Source organism: Rhinatrema bivittatum, chromosome 4 (genome assembly GCF_901001135.1).
Source record: "Rhinatrema bivittatum chromosome 4, aRhiBiv1.1, whole genome shotgun sequence".
NCBI lineage: Eukaryota > Metazoa > Chordata > Amphibia > Gymnophiona > Rhinatrematidae > Rhinatrema > Rhinatrema bivittatum.
The window spans coordinates 427,736,657-427,756,995 of NC_042618.1; the positions used below are offsets into that span (position 1 = coordinate 427,736,657).

Consider the following 20,339-nt stretch of genomic DNA (forward strand, 5'->3'; position numbering starts at 1 on the left):
CAAAACATTTTGGGATTTGAAATCCTGTTTATTGGGAAATACTGTTGGACTACAATGCCCAGAATGCTATGGGAAGGGAGTTGGAAGCCCAGGACTGAAGCAGAACGTGTTGGTGCTCTTAGAAGTTTCCAGAAGGATTATAATGGAGATATGACTTATTGTAAGCTCACTAAGTTCTTAATTTTGTTTTCAGGATTCGGGACAGGTGATACCGCTTGTAGTAGAAAGCTGCATACGATATATCAATTTATATGGTAAGTTTATCCTAAAGTGACATCAGCATTTTTGACTGGCATCTTTGTCTGAATCCCAGGGAGCAAACTGAAAGTGTGCATCCTTCCCTCTGACTTCTCTTGCTGCCACAGTACCTCACTAGGTCACTCACGTTACTTGTGGGGAAGGTAAAGACCAGAAGACATGCCATGCCGAGAGAGACTGCTAGTTTTCGAGCCCCTCTCCCCCTGCATCTTAGCACATAGGGTTAGGGGGTCATAGTGCCCGAGGGAACAAGAGGAGAGCTGGCATCGACTGTTATTGATAATGCAGGTTCCTGACTCTGGAGGGCGCTGCTCCGAGGTGGAGAGAGATTTTCAGTTTCCTGCCCAATCAGTCTCAGCCGAGACAAGCAGTTGTGCTGGAGACAGCAGTCACCTGAGACCTGGAACGAAAAGGCCTTCACACTGCCCACGCTGGAACAAACTCCACGAGCACTTCTTACCTTGCCCCAGTCTTCAAAGAGAAAGTGCACATGTGCGTTCACTTTGAAACTTATCATGGTACAAAGCACCCGTGGACTTTTCACCTGCTTCTTGGGCAAGTCGATTTTCTTTGTAAAATAAATCTTTGGGGCCTGATTTACTAAGGCTTTTCTCCCATTCTGTGTCTCTGGGGAAAAATGCTTAGTAAAGGAGGCCCTGTATGTGTTATTTTCCCATTCCACCCACAGCGCCTGCCTGGGAACACCTCCCCTAAATGTGGCTAAAAGCCCACGCATTGTGGCACCCCTCCATGTACTTATAGCCACACTGGGGGAGGGCGGTCTGCAGACAACTTATTTGGCTAAATTGTTGTTTACCAGCAGAAGTGTATTCTTAAAACAAGGGTTAGAATCTGATTTGGAGACGAGCAGAAGGAAAACAAAAAAAAGATAAATTTCAGCCTCTCTTTGTCAGGCGAGAGAGTGAAGAAAGTCGAAGGTGCTTCCAAGTACTCATAGGGGCTGATCCGCATCGTGATTATCCGGCTAACCGAATCTAGCCATCTAGTATCACTCAGTAGTGGGCTAGATTTAGCTGCTCAAAAAGTGGCCAGCCCTGTAGGTGGTCTTGTTGGCTAACCTGGAGTGCACAAAGAGCAAGGTATAAATCAAGCTGGCTAAGTTTGAGCTAATTAGAATTAATCCTAATTGATCCTAAGACAGCCAGTTAAAACATAGATGGCTATATTGGGTGCTCGGCTCCAAAGTGGTCAATCCAAAGAAAAATCAAACAATATACTTAGGGGTAGATTTTCAAAGGGTTACGCACGTAATATACGCGCGTAACCCTTTAAAAACCCTCCTGCGCGCGCCGAGCCTATTTTGCATAGGCTCGGTGGCGCGCGCAAGCCCCGGGACACACGTATGTCCCGGGGCTTTGAAAAAGGGGTGGGAAGGGGGCGGGAGCGTAGACGTGGCGCAGGTCCGGGGGCAGGACCGAGGCCTCCGGCTCAGCGGCTGTGCCGGGGGGATGGCGCGCGAGGCAGGTGTAACTATTGAAAACAAGGTGGGGGGGATTTAGATAGGGCTGGGGGGTGGGTTAGATAGGGGAAGGTGGGGGGGGGAGTGGAAGGAAGGTTCCCTCCGAGGCCCCTCCGATTTTGGAGGGGCCTCGGAGGGAACGGGGAAAGCCATCGGGGCTCCCCTAGGGCTCGGCGCGCACAAGGTTGCACCCCCTTGCGTGCGCGCCGACCCTGGATTTTATAACATGCGCGTGGCAGCGCACGCATGTTATAAAATCGGGTGTACGTTTATGCCCGCTGGGTAGCGTGCACAAATGTACCCCCCGCGCGCAGGTTAGAAAATCTGCCCCTTGGAGCACAATCGTAATTAACATATCAAAAATAGATTTTTATCTTTCCTTTAATAATTTTTACATATGTGTAGAAAAACATACAAAAATGAACAAAAAATAGGTGTACAATAACAACTATACAATCGTAATACTTTTTACTCCTATGCATATAGACAATGAATATATATACCTGTACTAGGCTTGTTTATTTAAGTATTTTTAATTTATTATTTATTAAATTATAACATTTTTAACAATGACATAATCCAAGCATGAAGGGAAATTTCACATACTGTAAACATGGAATTATCCACATAGCCATAAATTTCTAAGCCCACATCTAGAGGTGAGGGAGCAGGGACTTGTTCATTAGTGTGTCAGCTTATTTACAGCCACATTTAACCCCTCTAGCTACTTAAACAAATTAATCGCTAAGTCTGATCCCTTAGAAAACGATCTAACTGTACTGGATCTAGGAACACAAATTTGTTATTCTGGTAAGTTATTAAACACTTTCATGGAAATTTAAGAAAGAAGCTGGCACCTATATCTAGAGCCCTTTGTTTATAGGAAAGAAAATGTTTCCGACATGCCTGTGTGGCTCTGGAAACATCTGGGAAGATCTGAATTTTTTGTCCACAAAAAGCCAATTGTTTGTTCTGAAAATATTTATAAAAAACTAAATCTTTATCTTGTTTCAGTGAAAATGATACCAACAAAGTAGTTGCAGTTAAGATATTATCAATGTAATCTTCAAGGAATGTAGTGATGCCAGGACTCTCTAAAACATAAATTCCCCCTTCCTGAACAGTGATCTTTTTCTTATTAGGAAGGTAATAAATTTTCGATAGAACTGGAATCTTGTCTACCTCAAAAGACAAGATTTCACAAATATTGGGCCAGATTTTCGAATAACATGCGCGTGCATGTTATAAAATCCGGCGTCGGCACGTGCAAAGGGGTGCACACTTGTGCACCTTGTGCACGCCGAGCCCTAGGGGAGCCCCGATGGCTTTCCCCGTTCCCTCCGCCCCCCCCACCTTCCCTTCCCTTCCCCAACTAACCCACCCCCCCAGCCCTATCTAAATCCCCCCCTACCTTTGTTGGATTATTTACGCCTGCTGGCCAAGTGCCGGCACACAATCCCCGGGCCCAGCGGCAGTGGCGAGGCCTCTGGCCATGCCCCTGCCCATGCCCCACCCATTTTTTTAAGCCCCAGGACATATGCGCGTCCTGGAGCTTGCACTCGTCGCAGAGCCTATGCAAAATAGGCTCGGCGCACGCAGGAGGGTTTTACAAGGGTTACTCGCATATATTACGCGCGTAACCCTTTTAAATTCTGCCCCATATGTTCTAAGTAATTCTCTAGATGAAAGTAAACTAGAGATAGGAAAATTTAAAAAATGCAAATTACTTGATCTCATTTCATTTTCTAACGCCTCAATCTGATTCTGAAGAAAAACATTATCCTTAATAAAGGTTGTACAAGCAACTTGCAAAGGAGCAAACTGGGCTTTAAATATAGAAAAAGAGGTCACCACGTTATTTATCCTAGTATCGTGCTTTTCAAGCTTAGCTCCCGTTTCACTTGAAAAAGTATGGATCTGAGATATTGAACTAGTCATCTTATTGTCAACCTTGGTGACCAATCTCCATACATCTAGAAGTGTAACGTTTTCTGGCTCTATAATTCCCTCAGCTAATTCACTCATAGAGGGTATTATTGAGGGAAGTGATATCAGAGATGGAGCACTTTCCTTTACTACTGACAATATAGAGGTTGGTCCTAAATATTTCTCCACCTTAGAGCTCCCTTCCTCAGAAGGGAGGTGTGGACTTACTCTAAGGGTGTCCACAGTTGCCCTAGCCATAGGTCAGATCATCCAATTGTGATGCTACCGGTTGAAGGGGTGGATGAGAGAGCCCTGGACTCAATGATATCCCAGAGGGTGAACTAGCCCCCATGCAGTCCCTCATGGATGACTCACCCAAATGTACAACGTGGTCATCCATCGGCCCATGCTTTGCTGACAAGGAGGTTATGGGAGAAGAAGTCCAGGTTTTTGATTTTCTTTGTTTCCCCATTTCTCACCCAGGGGCACGCCCTTTGGCGCACGGCTTCAACTGCGCGCTGGTGGCTGTGTGCCGCAGGGCCCTGTTTTTGTAGTTGTTCCGGGCGCCTCCCAGTGACGTCAGGACCTCCAAGTGTTAAGCCTCTCCCTCTCTCTCTCCTGGCATTGGCGCCGGCCCGAGCCGCGTTCGGCTCTGGGGTCCTCCCGGCACGCAGGTCCTTCCTTCCTCCCTCACTAGGCTTGTTTAAATAAAATATATCCATTCATTCTAACATCAAACCATTCAAACAGCCCATTCATACACACAGTTTAAAAACAATCACAGTCCGAATCATCGTGCAATACATAAATGCTGCAACAGACTGATGTATATAAAAGTGGCGAAACCACTGTGTGGAGATCTTGCTTCAAAACCACGTTCACCAATATCTTCAGATTTTGCTAATATAGTTTCTGGAGGCAGAACCCAAACTGTCCCAAATGTGTGTGTCTTCTGAATCACAATAATGAGCTTCAACACGCCCCATAGAAGAGCAATTTGGTGTGTTAAAGAATCATAGATTGACAATGAGGACTTCCTGTAAGAATGGGCCCGATATTCAAATGGCAGGTAGCCAGATAAGTAATCCTTAACTATCTAGTGGCTGCTAAATATCTGGATAAACTCAGTGGCTTCTAGATCACCAGATAAGTCACTTATCTGGCTACCTTGTAGCTGGAGAAAAAGTGGGCGAGCAAAGGGCAGATGGGACGGCACTACTTAGCCGGATAACTAATCCGGCTAAGTAGCAATATTGATACTTAGCCGGAAGGGTAGACCAACTATTGAGCACGTCTAGATTTAGTCGGATAATACATATCCGCATAAATAGTGCTTTGTGCGTGGATATTCAGCGGCTGCTGAATATCCTTGTAACTTAGCCGGATAAGTGTTATCCAGCTAAATTACTTAGCCGTTTTGGTTTTAAATACCTACCCCAATATGTCCAAATGCCTCACAGGAGGACATTGAGAGCTCTTATGCCATAAGCGGATTTATCTCATATGCTCATTTTTCTCTTTGTAGGTCTTCAGCAGCAGGGAATTTTTAGAGTCCCTGGATCTCAGGTTGAAGTTAACGATATCAAGAATTCATTTGAACGAGGTAAATCCTAGGGACCTTTTTTGGGCCTGCCAAGAATTAAGCCCAGTGTGGGACTAGCTCTTAAGTCTGTACAATCAGCCTGGTTCCAAACAGGAAACTCAGAGCGTAACTGCCTAAAAATATTTTATGTTCTATTTAAAAACCAAAAATAAAATTGGGTTATCCTTAGAGGTTCTTTCAGCAAATGTTCACATTCTGGAACCCACAATCTGCCGTGTTTCATGCATTGTGTATTGTAGTCTGTCCCTCTGAATCACAGAAGCCCTCAGACAGCCGCATGTAATTATTGCACGCCTTTCATGCAAACAGCATCCTAAAACACTATCAGGCCAATGCAGTACTGATGCGCTAAAAACGTGCTTCCAGACTGGGCACACTTTTTTTTTTTTTAATCGCGTGCACAATCGCCTCTCATGGGTGCTTGATGCAATAGGCAAATGAGCTGCGGCACTAAAAAGGACACGCTGGGGATAAAATGTGCGCCCCTAGCACGTCCATGACATCGGGCTTCCAGGAGAAGTGACTGTGCGCAGGTTACAAAAACGGATGCTCAATTATTACGAACGTCCGTTTTCCCAACCCATGCACAGCCACGGGTTAGGAAAATGGCCGCTCATAATTTGAGCATCTGTTTTCCTGACTGCTGGCAAGACATATTTTTTTTTCATGTTGCTGCTTTCTGCAGTTCCTCTGGCTTAATATTGTAACAATATTAAGTCAAAGGAACCACAGAAAAGCAGTATTTTCTGCTTTTCTGTAAACATTTGGAGCTCCTCAGGACTTAACACGAGATCCGGGGCTGGCATTAATTTTTCAGGGTAAAAATGTGCACATCGGGCACACGTTTTATTTTTTTTACAGAAGGGGGTACTAGTAAATAGTCTCTCAATATGGCATTCACATCTGATGAGCGCTATTAGCCACGTACTAATTTGGACACGCGTTTTGGATGTGCTAAGGGGATATGGACGCGCATCCAAAACGCGCTTTCAACCGCTGGTTAACCGGTGCGCTAGCCTGAGCACACGGTATTGCATCGGCCTGTGTGTATAAATAAGCTTAGGGATTGCATTCTGAATACAGACTGTCTCCTACCATGCTTTTATCAGCTCAGAGAGACCAAAACACAGCACCCTGGACTCAGAGGGGCAATGTTCAAAACTGTGCAGGTAGGTGCCAAGCCTGTCGGGACTTTCCCCATGGCCTTTGCACCAGTCCTCAAAGGCAAAGCACGTATATATCTTCCCTTTAAAATTGTTGAAGAAAAACGTTCCCACAGAGATCTGAACTCGCTTTTCTTGCAAATACCTCTTCCCTGCAAAACGGTGCACATAGTTTCGAAGATGCAAAGCTGGGCTTGCTACCTCCCTGACCTCACTCCACCTCTGATCCCATCTGCTCTCCCTGTGGGTAGAAGCTGGCATGTCATTGATTGGGTACTTTTACCTGCCTACAGGGTGGGAGATTTTCAGACAGCCAGTTAACCTGGGCAAATAGCCATGACCTGTGTAAACAGCTTTTGAGAATTGCCGTAGAGAGGGGACAAGGGGGATTTTATAATTGCCTGCATTTGCACTCATTTTCAAAGGAAAGGTATGCGGATCCTTTCCTTTAAAAAATTAACCCAGAAAAAACTACCTGCACACATTTACCTGCTAATTTATGTGGATAGTTTTTCTGGGGAAAAAAGGCTCTCATACTTTTGAAAATTCAAATATGCATGTAGGTGTGAACCCCTCCCCAAGCCCACTCCTGGCAATGTTGCTTGTCACTCTGCGTAAAAGTAGGTGCATCCAGGGCAGGCAGTCAAAGGCCATGTCTATGGATAAAGCACTGCTTTTCCTGCAGATATGGCTTTGAAAATGACCCTGTAGGACTAAGAGAAAGAGACTTCCACTTATTTCAACTTGGCTGTGGCCCTAGAGCAGGGCCATGTGCAAGACCTTACATTCAGGTACAATGAATCCCTGTCCCAAAGAGCTTCAGAGATGCGCGAGTACCTGAGATGCCGTGAGTGTCAGCAGCAGGAGCAGCCCATTACCGACACAAGGCCACGCCTTTCGTATGGTATTGAAATGCAAGCTCATTTGTGTGCAGGTGAAGACCCCCTGGTGGATGAGCAGAATGAACACGACATTAATTCTGTCGCCGGCGTTCTCAAACTGTATTTCCGTGGACTGGAAAACCCGCTCTTTCCTAAGGAAAGGTTTCAGGATCTGATATCTACTATTAGTAAGTATGTGACACGGCTTCTCACCATCCTGTATGTATAATGTAATGCTGATATTATTAGTGTTTTCTTGTTAAGTTGAATTGAAAAAACAGAGATCAGTATTAAGAGCCTTTGTGCACATAACTTTTTCAATTAACACACACAAAACCTGAGCTTCAATATTTCCCTCTGCCGAACACATAATTTTGTGCACATCACTTTTTGTATGCTCAAAATTTACCCACACAAAAAGGGGTATCCATGGGGGCATTTTGTAGATGGGGCTTAATTTTACTCAATGATGCAGGGACGGTTCTATAATGAGGCAGGGTGAGGCAGCCGCTTCAGACGGCAGAATTTTGAGGCGGCAAAAAATGCCCCTCTCAGAACACCGCTGTGGCATCAGCCTCACACTGCCTGCCCCTACTGCGGCTGCTGACCCAGGCCTGCGGCAGCAGAAGAGAGGAGGGACGCTGTCGCAGGCCACCGCTGGCAGGAGGCCAGGCCAGCAGCAGCTGAAGGGAGGAGGATCGCTGCTGTGGGCCACCGCTGGAGGCCAGGTCAGTGGTGGCTGAAGGGAGGAGGATCGCTGCCGCAGGCCGCCAGAAACCAGATTTTGGCAACTGAAGGGAGGACGGACGCTGTCGTGCGACTGCCAGAGGCCAGGCCAGTGGCAGCTGAAGGGAGGAGGAGACATGGGGTGGGGCGAGTAGGGGGCAGGGTAGAGTGGGGGTGGGACGAGGGAGCGCCATCTCACCCCTCGCCTCAGGCAGCAGATTGCCTTGAGCCACCCCTGCAGTAAGCGTATCTATGCAGCGCCATCCAGCTAAAGTTACGTGCATAAGTCCGGCAGGAAAAAAATCACAGTCCTAATTTTCCCTTGATAAACTTCCAGGCGTACCTTTATCCAGGTATATTTAGAGATGACCTTTGTGCGTAAGTCCAGCTGAATATCTAGGACAAGTTACTCATGTAACTTTTCCTGGATAAACTCACAGCTAGCTGTGCCATTGAATATTGACCTCATATATAGCTTCTGTTGCTCTCAGGAGCAAGTCACGATCTGAATAATCTTATCCTGAGTAAGAAGCATCAGAAAAGCCCATCAGCTGCTGGACATACAAGTACATTCCCTTCTGTATACCAATAATTTTTAATGTTAAGGAAATGCTATTTCTCTAGATCTGTGCCCAGTGACAGCTGGTGATTTTCCTCTTGACAGAAATTGAGAACCCAGTGGAGAAGATACATCAGATTCGGCAAATCATCATTACCCTCCCACGAGCTGTCGTGGTTGTCATGAGATATCTCTTTGCGTTCCTCAATCAGTAAGTCATCTTAACTCTTCCTTGTCGCTGAGTGGCTAGTGCTGCGCAATTCCTGGATCAGGTCTTCTGCTCCACAAACCAGTCGGGGCTGGGGATGCTGTGATGGTAGTGTTCATGGCCTCTAGAGAAAAGGAGACTTGTTCCTTGCTCAATGGTGACACCTAGTGGCCAAGCACAGGATCCATTCTTAACCAGATTCTGGAGGAGCCATGGTTTGTGGCTCCTGGCTGAACACAGTCACTGTAATGACTGGGCTAAACTGGGGCAGATATGGGGCAGGGGAGGTTGGGCTACAAGCCCAAAGGATTAGGAGGAAACTATTGAGCCAAGAAAAAAAATCCCTTCTTCCTTAGTGTGTTGAACTAATATTAGCCCAGAAGAGTCAAGGGAAGTGACTTTCCAATCTCTTATTGTCTTATCAGTGGAAGACTTGCTTTTGTGGCAGGTAGATTCACATACAGTATCTTGCGTATATCCTGCTGCTTTCTTAATGGGAGGGGCTTTCGTTTTCTTTCCAGTGGCACTGAGGCAAGTTCTGATGGTTCCTTGATCCTTAGAAGCCTCAGTTCCTGGCTAGGAAGAAGGGTCCCGTATGGTCTGAACCCTTGGACATTTCTCACCCTCTTACGATAGCAATACCATAGCAGACTCAACCTTGCAGTTATGAAGGCTGTAAACTCCTGCAAGGGTGACTCGTGTCTCCGGACCTTCACTCAGCATAGGGAGGAAAGGATAATGAAGGGGCCACTCATGTTTCTTACTCAGACATCACGAGGGGCTGTCTTTTTATCCGTCCAGCATTAACCATTTGCTGTAAAGCAGGGAGGGAGAAACCAGGTAGGGAGGGAAAACTTCAAAAGCCATGTCTGTGGGTAATAAAACGCTTTACCTGTGTAAATCAGCATTCTGAAAACTGCGCTCTCCCAATGTGTTTCAAAGTCCGTGCATTCTTTCACAGTGTAGGAACTTTTAGCCATTTTAAGAAGAGGCATTCTCAGGGGTACGGTCAGCTCCAAACTATGTACATTTTGTTCTGTTCAAAAAAAACAAACCCCTGCACCAAAAGCAGGTGTGAACGCTTGCAGGTATTCTTGTTTTGAAGGTTGGTGCAAAGCCTGGGGGTAGAGTATACCGGCAGATTTTGTCCCCATGTAGGAATTGGAGAGCACTATCGCTCTCTCTTTCTGCAGCGATTAATCTTTGCTTATTCATTTGCCACAAACCCAGCCAGGCATGAGAGAGCTATGCCGCTGGGTTTTGTTATTTATGTGCTGGGTCCTGTATCTGACCTAATTATTTTCCTGTCTTGTGGTCCTCCTCCTGTTTCAGTGCTCTGAGCACTGTACAGAGGCGTTGCAATAAGCTGCTTAGTACATGCTGCAGATTTAAGGCCTGCTCTCTTCTAGCTTGTCACAGTATAGCGATGAAAACATGATGGATCCCTATAACCTCGCCATCTGCTTTGGACCAACTCTGATGCCCATTCCAGATGGACAAGATCCTGTCTCCTGCCAGGCTCATGTCAATGAGGTCATCAAAACTATCATTATCCACCATGAGGCCATCTTTCCAAGCCACAGGGAGCTGGAGGGTCCCATGTATGAGAAATGTATGACTGGCAGCGAGGACTACTGGTATGTATTGACATTTATTTATATAACTGAACACGTAACCGTGATTGTACGAAAGTCTGCTCTCCAGAAGTGCAGGCATTAGATGTGGATGCATGATATTTATTTAAAGATTTTTATGTACCGACATACACTTTGAGTCTCACATCGGTTTACATGAAACATGAACTTGGCATAGTAATGCTTTACAGGGAACTGGTAATATATACAAGTAACTTGAAACAGTATAAATGCGAACACAGGAACTTAGTATTCTTTTAGGGAAAGGGAGCTGACGTTTCACAGTCTACATCCCTACCACTCGGGTCTCGTATAATGTATTTTGCTGTGATGACTTAGGATGAGCTTCTTACCTCTAGGGCTGGATGGCTTATGGGAATGGCACAAGGATACAGACTTTTATTTCCAGGACATTGGTTCAAATCTGTAATGACCAAAAGTCTTTATCATCTGACAACCATTTAGTGGCATTGGTGACGTGGTCTCTGTTCAGTTCTCTGTATTTTTTTCTCTGATAGAATTTATCTGTTCATTTATAAATATATTTAGACTTCCTTCCCGGTTTGAAAATCTCCCAAAATGGTTTATAAGATCAACATGCACAATTAATTAACAAACAGCAAAATGAACAGATGGACGATGAAGTGATAAGAGATTAGGGCAGCTAACAGATTTGGCAGCCCAGTAATAATGGGAGATTTTAACCACCCCAATATTGACTGGGTAAATGTCACAGCAGGACGTGCTGTGGAGATCAAGTTCCTGGATGAAATAAATGACTGAAATAAATTGAGCAGTTGGTACAGGAAATGATGAGAGGGGGAGCCATTTTAGACCTAATTCTTAGTGGAACGCAGGATTTGGTGTAAGAGGTAACGATGGTGGGGGCCACTCGGCAACTGTGATCAATCAAATTTGACTTAATGACTGGGAGAACATTAAGTAAATCTACAACTCTAGCATGAAACTTTCAAAAAGGAGACTTTGCTAAAATGAGGAAAATAGAAAAAACTGAAAGGTGAACATAAGAACATGCCATACTGGGTCAGACCAAAGATCGATCAAGCACAGCATCCTGTTTCCAACAGTGGCCAATCCCGGTCACAAGTACCTGGCAGGGTCCCAAAAAGTCATTAGATTCCATGCTTTCCATATGCATGTGTTGGTTGCATTAATTGCTTTGTTGGTACTGGAGAATGGAGTAATTCCCATTGCTGTGGTTAATGACATAACCTGCATTATTATTTTTCTCTGTTTTTCAAATATTTGGTCTGATGATCTGCAGTACAGGGTGGACGAGATTTCGTGTTGAGGGGAGAGGGCCCCCTAAGGCACAATTACGATGACCCCTGCTTCTTGGTTAAATACAGCTTCTTTTGCAAACCTAATTTTGTATTTTGGGTTTTGTTTTTTTTTTTTCAAAGTCTTGGTTGGCCAAAGGGAAGAAGTTACTACTGGGGAGAGATGGGAGGATTTGGGGGGGAAAGAGGGTAATTTGCAATTTAATATTGAATTGCGTAACTAGGTGATTATTATTGTAAGGGTGGGGGGAGGCCTAGGCTGTGAGACTTTTCATTCCTGGTTGAGTTCTCTATGAATTCCTTTAATCTACATGGTGATGGCTTTCTTTGATTGTGGGTAAATCACTTAAATGCATCTCTTGGAACTTATGTGGCACAGGCACAACAGTGAAAAAATATAAGTTGTTAAAAGCTGTGCAGCATTTTCACGCTGACACACTATAGCTTTACTGCAGGAGACCCGCTTAGCAGATTTAGTACATATTAAGCGTTGACCAAAGTGGGTGGGGGGATGCATATAATGCCTCAACTTTATCTCAGAGAGCAGGAGTGGCAATACTACTCCACAAAACTCTACATTTTCAACTGCTTAAAACAGTTAAAGATACGGAGGGCAGATATATTTTTATAGAAGGCTATTTATTTGGAATTCAAGCTCTGTTGGGAAGTGTTTATGCTCCTAATAACTATTCTCAAAAGTTTTTTTTGCAAAGGTGATAAATCTGCTATCTCAGTATTCGCATATTCCCATCCTTTTAGGAGGAGATTTTAATATTGTTCCAGAACCAGCAATTGATGCACCACAGGAGAGGGGCATTTCTTACTTGTGCCACCATTTACATTTGATAGATGTGTGGAGGAACCTCCATCCTCTGGAGATTTATTTTACCCACTATTCCAGGGCACATGAAACTAAAACCAGACAGGATTATGTGTTGCTCTCTGAGAGGTTTTTTTTATGTGCTGAGAGAGGTCCTCTGGAAATTTCTGACCATGCACTGGTGTGAGTGACCCTGAATGGCTTTACTAATCCCACTGCTCATGGTCCATGGAAGTTCCCCCCATATTTGTTTCAAGACCAAACCTTCCATTCTTACCTCATTGAACATAAGAACATGCCAAACTGGGGCAGACCAAGTGTCCATCAAGCCCAGCATCCTGTTTCCAACAGAGGCCAAACCAGGCCATAAGAACCTGGCAAGTACCCAAACACTAAGTTTATTCCATGTTACCGTTGCTAGTAATAGCAGTGGCTATTTTGTCAACTTAATTAATAGCAGGTAATGGACTTCTCCTCCAAGAACTTATCCAGTCCTTTTTTAAACACAGCCTCACTAACTGCACTAACCACATCCCCGGCAACAAATTCCAGAGTTTAATTGTGCATTGAGTGAAAAAGAACTTAGTTTGAGTGAAAAAGAACTTAGTTTTAAATGTGCCACATGCTAACTTCATGGAGTGCCCCCTAGTCTTTCTATTATCTGAAAGAGTAAATAACCGATTCACATCTACCCGTTCTAGACCTCTCATGATTTTAAACCCCTCTGTCATATCCCCCCTCAGCCGTCTCTTCTCCAAGCTGAAAAGTCCTAACCTCTTTAGTCTTTCCTCATAGGGGAGCTGTTCCATCCCCTTATCATTTTGATTGGAAAGAATTTGAGGAATTTAATAAAGAATACAAAGATAGTCCTCTGCTGTTTTGGGAGACGGCAAAGGCTGTACTGAGGGGAGAAGTATTAGCCTATACAGCTAAAAAGAGGAAATTGAGAGCTAAATAGATGATAAACCTGGAAAAATAATTTAGATCAGACAAAAAAAATATTTACCACTAGTCCCATTTCTGAACATAAATCACAGTTTTTGGTCACCCAAGCTGCTTTAAATACATTAATACACCAGCACACAAAAAAAAAAGCCTCTTGTATTACAAATATAAATTCTTTCTGCAATATAAATTCGTTCACAATTAAAATGGGAAAACCCATATAGACTCCATGAAATCACATGAGGGTCATTTGATTCGGAACTCTGAAAGGATTGGGGACATTTTTTCTGCATATTATAAAAATTTGTACACCCTGGTACCAACCTAATGACCCCGAGGCAGTAGAGAACTATCCAAAATCAGTTGGTCTCCCTAAGTAAACAGGCATCCATTGATCGTTCTTTACAAATGCATTTAGGTTCTTCACTTATATGTTCTAGTGCCAAAAAGGCTTTTGATAGAGTAAATTGGGCGTATTTATTTGTCACTTTTTGCACTTATGGATTCCAAGGCTATTCTTGGTACTGTACACACATCTTATATAATCAACCAAGAGCACGAATATCAGTAAATGGGGAATTTTCGGAGAATTTTGTTTTGCAGCGGGATTCTCGACAAGGGTGTCCCCTGTCCCCCATTCCTTTTTGCATTACCTATGGATCCGTTTCTGCGCAAAGAATCCATGAATGATCATACCCCTGGAATTTCCATGGGGGCTGGTCCCTTTAAAATCCCTCCTTTTGCAGACGACTTGATTTTTCATATTTCTGTTCCGCAGTCTTCTTTTAGCTTTTGTTCCAGGTGCTTTCTTGTTATGGTAGTGAGGCAGGCTTAAAGTTAAACCTGGACAAATCCGAGGCAATGGCTGTTGAGAAATGGAGTGGAAAAAGACTGGGAGGGGGACTTCCTATTAAAATGGACAAAACATGTAATGAAATATTTGGGCATATGGCTCCCTGATCAGCTACATTCATTGTATTCTACCAATGTCTCCAAATTGCAATTGGCCAGACGGTAAGCGCTGAGCCCAGGTAAGTTAAAAAAAAAAAAAAAAAGAGAGAGAAGAAGATTTACCTCATGATTCAGAGACGTTGGAGGGGTTTTCGGTAAGACTTCCTCCGGTCTCTTGCATGGTGCGCTGTACTGACATTATTTCCAATCCTGTTGGGGTAAGGGGAAGTGGGCTTCCAAGTGGGTTAAGTGGCCCCCCCCTAGTGGGCTAGGTCCCGCTTTAGGCTTGGTTGGCACACTGCGTGGTAGGCCGCAGTGGCACCATCTTGCATGCGTCTTCGTGCATGCCATATTGCCCTCCATAGAACGTCGGTACGCACAGTGCGTCAGCTCTGTGCACGCTCTGCACGCATAACATCGGGCGCATACATACGCCCATAACCACTAAGCAAAGAAATCGGGTAAAGCTGGGCACACGGGCTGTGTGTGTGCCTCGCTGCATACCACCTAGGTGCCCTAAATCTGTGCGCATAAATGTTTAAGCACAAGCCGATAGAACGCACAGTTACCACTGCCAATGTCTCTGGCAGCCAAGAAACATAAGCGCCTTTCTCTCTGTGCTGCTTGTCATATTAGGCCTTCACAGTCTGACCTGGATTCTATCTTATGTCAGCACTGTGATGAAACTCAGGGACTCCCTGGACTTTGCTAAGCCTGACTCCTCCCATTCAGAGGATGGGTTTGCAACAGCCTTAACTGGAAGTACCCCGGATCTGAGTACCCCCGTGACTGGGTCATCCATGGGAGAGGGAAAATCTGCGGCACCTACCCCAGTACCTCCTGGGCTAGGCATGGATCCAGCTGCCTTCTCTTGGGTGGAATTTTTCCAGAGCCTTCAAGCCTTCTTACAGGTGCAGTCTGCTCCCTCACTTGCCCCTGTCTGGACAGAACCTCAGCAGGTAAGCCCTCCCTCTCCCAGTACTATCGGCAGACCTCAAGGCATGCCTCACCTCACCAAGGGTATCCCTGGCAGGAACCCAGGCGGCATGAACGAAGAGGAGGATACAGATTTCTTGGAAGATGGGGAAATTCCCCTTGGGTTGGAACTGTATGGAACCATGTCGCGGTTTTTTCATAGAGACGAATTGCCGGCCTTGGTTTCCCAGACCCTGAAGACTCTGTGTTGTGTGTCCCGGCTGCGCTGGTGTCGCAACCGGGCCTGCTCACCTCTGGCTTCCCTCCGCTGGCTCTGTTCCGTCCTCCCTAGCTGCTACAGCCAACTCTCGGCTTCCCCAGCGCCTGCCCCAAAAGCCTCCAGCTTCACAGGCCTCACAGCGGAGCTCCCACAGGTGCTCCGCATCCTCGGCGTCCTTGGCCCCGCCCCTAGGCGCGCGTGTGGCCGACGCTTCTGCATGTAAAGGACCCAGGGCGGGAGCCTCGGCTCGGATGCTTTCCGATGATGTTATATAGACCCTGAATGTAAGGTGAGGTCCTTCCCTCAGTTCCTCGCCTTGGCAAACAGGTCGTCACACTTGTGTGAAACTAGTTGCCGTCCACTGTTCCTGCATTCCTTGATCCTGTGCTTGTTCCAGTGTTCCTGCATTCCTGTGCTTGTTCCAGTGCTCCTGTGTTGCTGTGGTCCTCCTGTGTCTCAGCGTCTGTTCTTGATTGCTGTTCCACGTTCCACTACCCAGGTTGTAACTCCTCGGATTGATACTCGGTACTGACCTCGGCTTGCCTCTGACTACGTTTGGACCGCTGCCTGGAACTGACCTCTGCTTGCTACTGACCACGCTCGAACTGATACCTGGAACTGACCTCTGCTTGCCACTGACGTCGCTCGGACTGATACCTGGAACTGACCCCTGCTTGCCACTGACCACGCTCGAACTGATACCTGGAACTGACCCTTGCTTTGGCTGACCACTCTCTGATGGATACCCTGGCTTTGACCCTTGCGCTCCATTCAGACACTCTCTTTGCTACTCCTGTGACCACCAGGCCTGCCTGTTCTGATGCTACCCATGGCCTTCTGCAAGCTAGACCAGTAGGCATTGCCTATCCTACCCAGAGGACCTTCAGTTCCTGCCTTGTACCCGTGGTCTCCAGTACTCTGGGTTCTGGTCTAGCTCGCCTGTTCGACAGCCACGCAGCTCTACTCTTGGTGGGCACACCTTTCCTTCATCTCTTCGGGAGACCTCCAGAAGCCCACTTGAGCCCAGGCAGTCTGGCAATCCAAGGGCTCAACCCGCGGAACCCCTAGACCGATATTGGTGAAGCTCCAGTCAGCCTCTGACTCCTTGTGTGCTCCGCCTCCTGGGATCCCTCAGAGGGCCGTACCAATCCTGTGCCAGGCCAAGGGTCCACCTCCAGCGCAACACTCTGGGAGTCCTTGGGACTGGTTCTATGATGGAACCAAAGAAGAATCCAATTTTGATCTCCCTACGGAAAGCCTCTTGTTATTTTCCAGTATTGGAAGCCATCCAGCAGTTGATTGACCTGGAATGGGATGCCCCGGAAGCAGGTTTTAAAGGGGAATGAGCATTAGAAGCTCTAAACCCACTGGATCCGGCAGTGAGAGAGCGTTTGCGTTTCCATAAAGTGGATGCACTGGTCTGTGCTGTCTCCAAGCGAACAACTATCCCAGTGGAAGGAGGAGCGGCCTTAAAGGATACACACAATAGATGGATGGAGTCCATCCTTAAACAGTCCTTTGACATGGTAGCAATGACCTTGCAGATTAGTTCTTGTTGTGCCCTCATAGCTCGTTCATGCCTACTCCTCTCTTAGGAGGTGGATGATTCAGGGATGAATTCCAGAGCGGTTATGGAACACACCACCACCTTTTTAGCTGATATGGGCGTACTTCAGCCAGAGGAGTGGCCTAGTGGTGATGGCCAGAAGACAGCTATGGCTGTGGAATTGGTCAGCAGATACAACCTCCAAGGCAAATCTTACAAAGATGCACTTTAAAGGATCACTCCTTTTCGGAAGTGAATTGGAAAAAACTGGCCAGTAAATGGGACGAATCTCCAGTTCCCTGGCTACCAGAAGATAAGAGAAAGCAGTTACAGTGCCCCTCACCTATGAGGGGTCAATCCAGGGACTCCCATGTTTTCGCCCTTACAGAAATGCAACATTTCAGAGGTCTCAGTCCTTTGGGAGGTCTCAGCCTTTCTTAGTCGACAACCCAAGAGAGGGGTAGGCTTGGGTTCAGGTTTGAACCGAACCCCCAATTGAAATTTTGCCAACCCACCCTTGGAATGGGGAGATAGGGGGTTGACTGTCCCTCTTCTACCAGTGGTGGGTTGAGATCACTTCAGACGATTGGGTATTGGAGGTCATACGAGAAGGATATGCTCTGGAATTTCACAGCACTCCTCGGGATATATTCATGATGACTCCTTGCCTCTCCCAGCACAAGAAGCAGGCAGTGGAGACTACTCTTTTAGAGCTCCTCAGGATGAGAGCTATAATCCCAGTACCTGCGCCCCAGGAAAATATGGAGGAGTATTCCATCTATTTCATCACACCCAAGAAGGAAAATTCCTTTTGCCCCATCCTGGACCTCAAGAGCGTCAACTGACATCTATGAATGAATCATTTCCGCATGGAAATTCTCCGCTCCGTGATAATGGCCATACAATCGGGACAGTTCTTAACCTTCCTGGACCTATACGAGGCCTATCTACATATTCCAATCCGTCAAAACCAATATTTCCTACCCTTTGTGGTACTGGGTCACCATTATTAGTTCTGGCCATTGCCCTTTCGCCTAGCCAGCACCCTCAGAACATTTTCTAAGAGTATGGTCGTAGTGGCAGCATTGAGAAGAGTACTTGGACGACTGGTCCGGGCCAAGTCTGTGCAAGAGAGTCTCCAGGTGAACAACAGGGTGACCTCCTTGTTTCAGGAATTTGGCTGGGTCGTAAACCTGGACAAAAGCAGTCTCAAGCCCTCCCAGTCCTTGGAATATCTGGGAGTCCGGTTCGACACCAAGCAGGGCAAGGTCTTCCTTCCGACCATGCAGATAAGTACAATACACCCAACAGTGTGGAGCTATCTTTAAGTTCTCGGTTTGAAGGTGGCAACCCTGGAAGTAGTGCTGTGGGCGAGGGCACACATGCGACCACTTCAATGCTCACTACTGTCACTTTGGAACCCGCAGTCTCAAGACTATTTGATTCGCCTCCATTTATCGATGGGAGTATTCTCTTGGCTCCAGTGGTGGCTGCAGGAAGCTTATCTGAGCAGGGGTGAACCCCGTCCTCTCTGAACTGGCTGGTCCTCACAACAGATCAAGCCTCGGGGCTTGGGAGTTCATTGTCAGGAACTGACGGCCCAGGGACGTTGGACCGAGGAGAGGGCCCCTGGAACATCAACCGCCTGGAAGCCCGGGCAGTCAGATTGGCATGTCTACAATTCAGCCACAGATTCCAGGATCAAGTGGTCTGAGTAATGTTGGACAATCAATGATGGTAGCCTAAATCAACCGCCAGGGTAGAACCAAGAGCTAGCAAGTGTCACAGAAGATAGATCTCCTTATGGAATGGGTGAAAATACATCTAAGATGATCTCAGGCTCCCACATCGCAGGAAAGCATGAGAGCAGACTTTCTAAGTAGGGAGAGTCTGGATCCAGGAGAATGGGCATTGTCAGCCAAAGCCTTTCAGCTGAAGGTAGATCGCTGGGATCTCCCGTCCCATCGACCTGCTGACCACATCCCGCAATGTAAAGGTTCCCCGATTTTTCAGTCATAGAAGAAATCAGCGGTCCCTGTGTCTCGATGCTCTCGTTCAGACCTGGCCAGAAGAAGAGTTGCTATATGCCTTCCTTCCATGGCCCCTGCTGGGCAGGGTCATTTGCAGAATCAAGCACCACAGGGGATTAGTCCTACTAGTAGCTCCAAATTGCCCCAGGAGTCTGTGGTACGCGGACGTGCGTAGACTCCTGGTGGAGACCCCCCTGTGCCTCCCACCACACAGGGGCCTGCTACAGCAAGGACTCGTCCTTCATGAGGATCCGACTTGAGAGGGCTTGCCTGATGAAGCGAGGATATTTTGTAGCAGTAATTGCTACCTTTTTCCGTGCTTGGAAGTTCTCTACATCCCTAGCGTATGTGCAGGTCTGGAGAGTATTTGAGGTCTGGTGCAAGGAATGCAATGTCCCCTCCCCAGGCGGTCAAAATCCCACTAATTCTGGAATTTTTGCAGGACGGCTTGAATAAAGGTTTGATCCTTAACTCCTTGAAGGTCCAGATAGCGTCTCTCTTCTGTTTCAAGGGCAAGGGGAATGGAACCCACATGTCAGCTCATCTGGACGTGGCCCATTTTCTGAAAGGGGTGAAGCACCTCCAGCCACCCCTACGGTAGCTGGTTCCCTTGTGGAATCTTAATCTAGTACAGAAATATATGGTAGGGCCCTCCTTTCGGCTACTGCGCAGTCCTTCCTTGCATTTATTAACCTTGAAAACAGTGTTCCTGGTGGCTATATGTTTGGCATGTTGCATCTCTGAATTGCAGGCATTGTCGTGTCGGGAACCATTTCTCAGGATGACTCCAGGAGCATTACAGCTTTGTACCTTTCTATCCTTCTTGCCCAAGGTAGTCTGAGTTTTATTTGAATCAGTCCATTTCTTTGCCATCTCTAGATAAGCACAAGGATGCGGAAGAATACCGCCTCCTCCGTTATTGAATGTCAGTTGACTTTTGGTGCTGGAAGTTTCAGAACTGGTCCGAAAGATGGATCGCCTGTTTGTCCTTCACAGTGGAAGGAAAACACAAAAATAGATGCCTTGATCTTTTTCAATATTTATTAAAACAGAGACGTGTTCATAAAATGCTCGACTCGGGCCGAGTTTCGCAGCTCAACAGCCGCTGCCTCA

At 46.4% G+C, this 20,339-nt stretch overlaps 1 protein-coding gene across 2 annotated transcripts in view; it reads left to right on the forward strand.

The window, feature by feature from the left end:
* The window catches only part of SRGAP3 (SLIT-ROBO Rho GTPase activating protein 3), a 233,852-nt gene that overhangs the window by 183,256 nt on the left and 30,257 nt on the right, over positions 1-20,339 (forward strand). The window contains exons 13-17 of one of the 2 annotated variants that reach the window (XM_029601439.1): positions 194-254; positions 5,190-5,267; positions 7,365-7,499; positions 8,702-8,807; positions 10,214-10,441. In XM_029601439.1, the coding sequence (XP_029457299.1) occupies positions 194-254; positions 5,190-5,267; positions 7,365-7,499; positions 8,702-8,807; positions 10,214-10,441 (608 nt within the window). Of the gene's footprint in view, positions 1-193; positions 257-5,189; positions 5,268-7,364; positions 7,500-8,701; positions 8,808-10,213; positions 10,442-20,339 lie in introns of those variants that run through there. The other variant, XR_003856658.1, reaches the window with a different exon arrangement.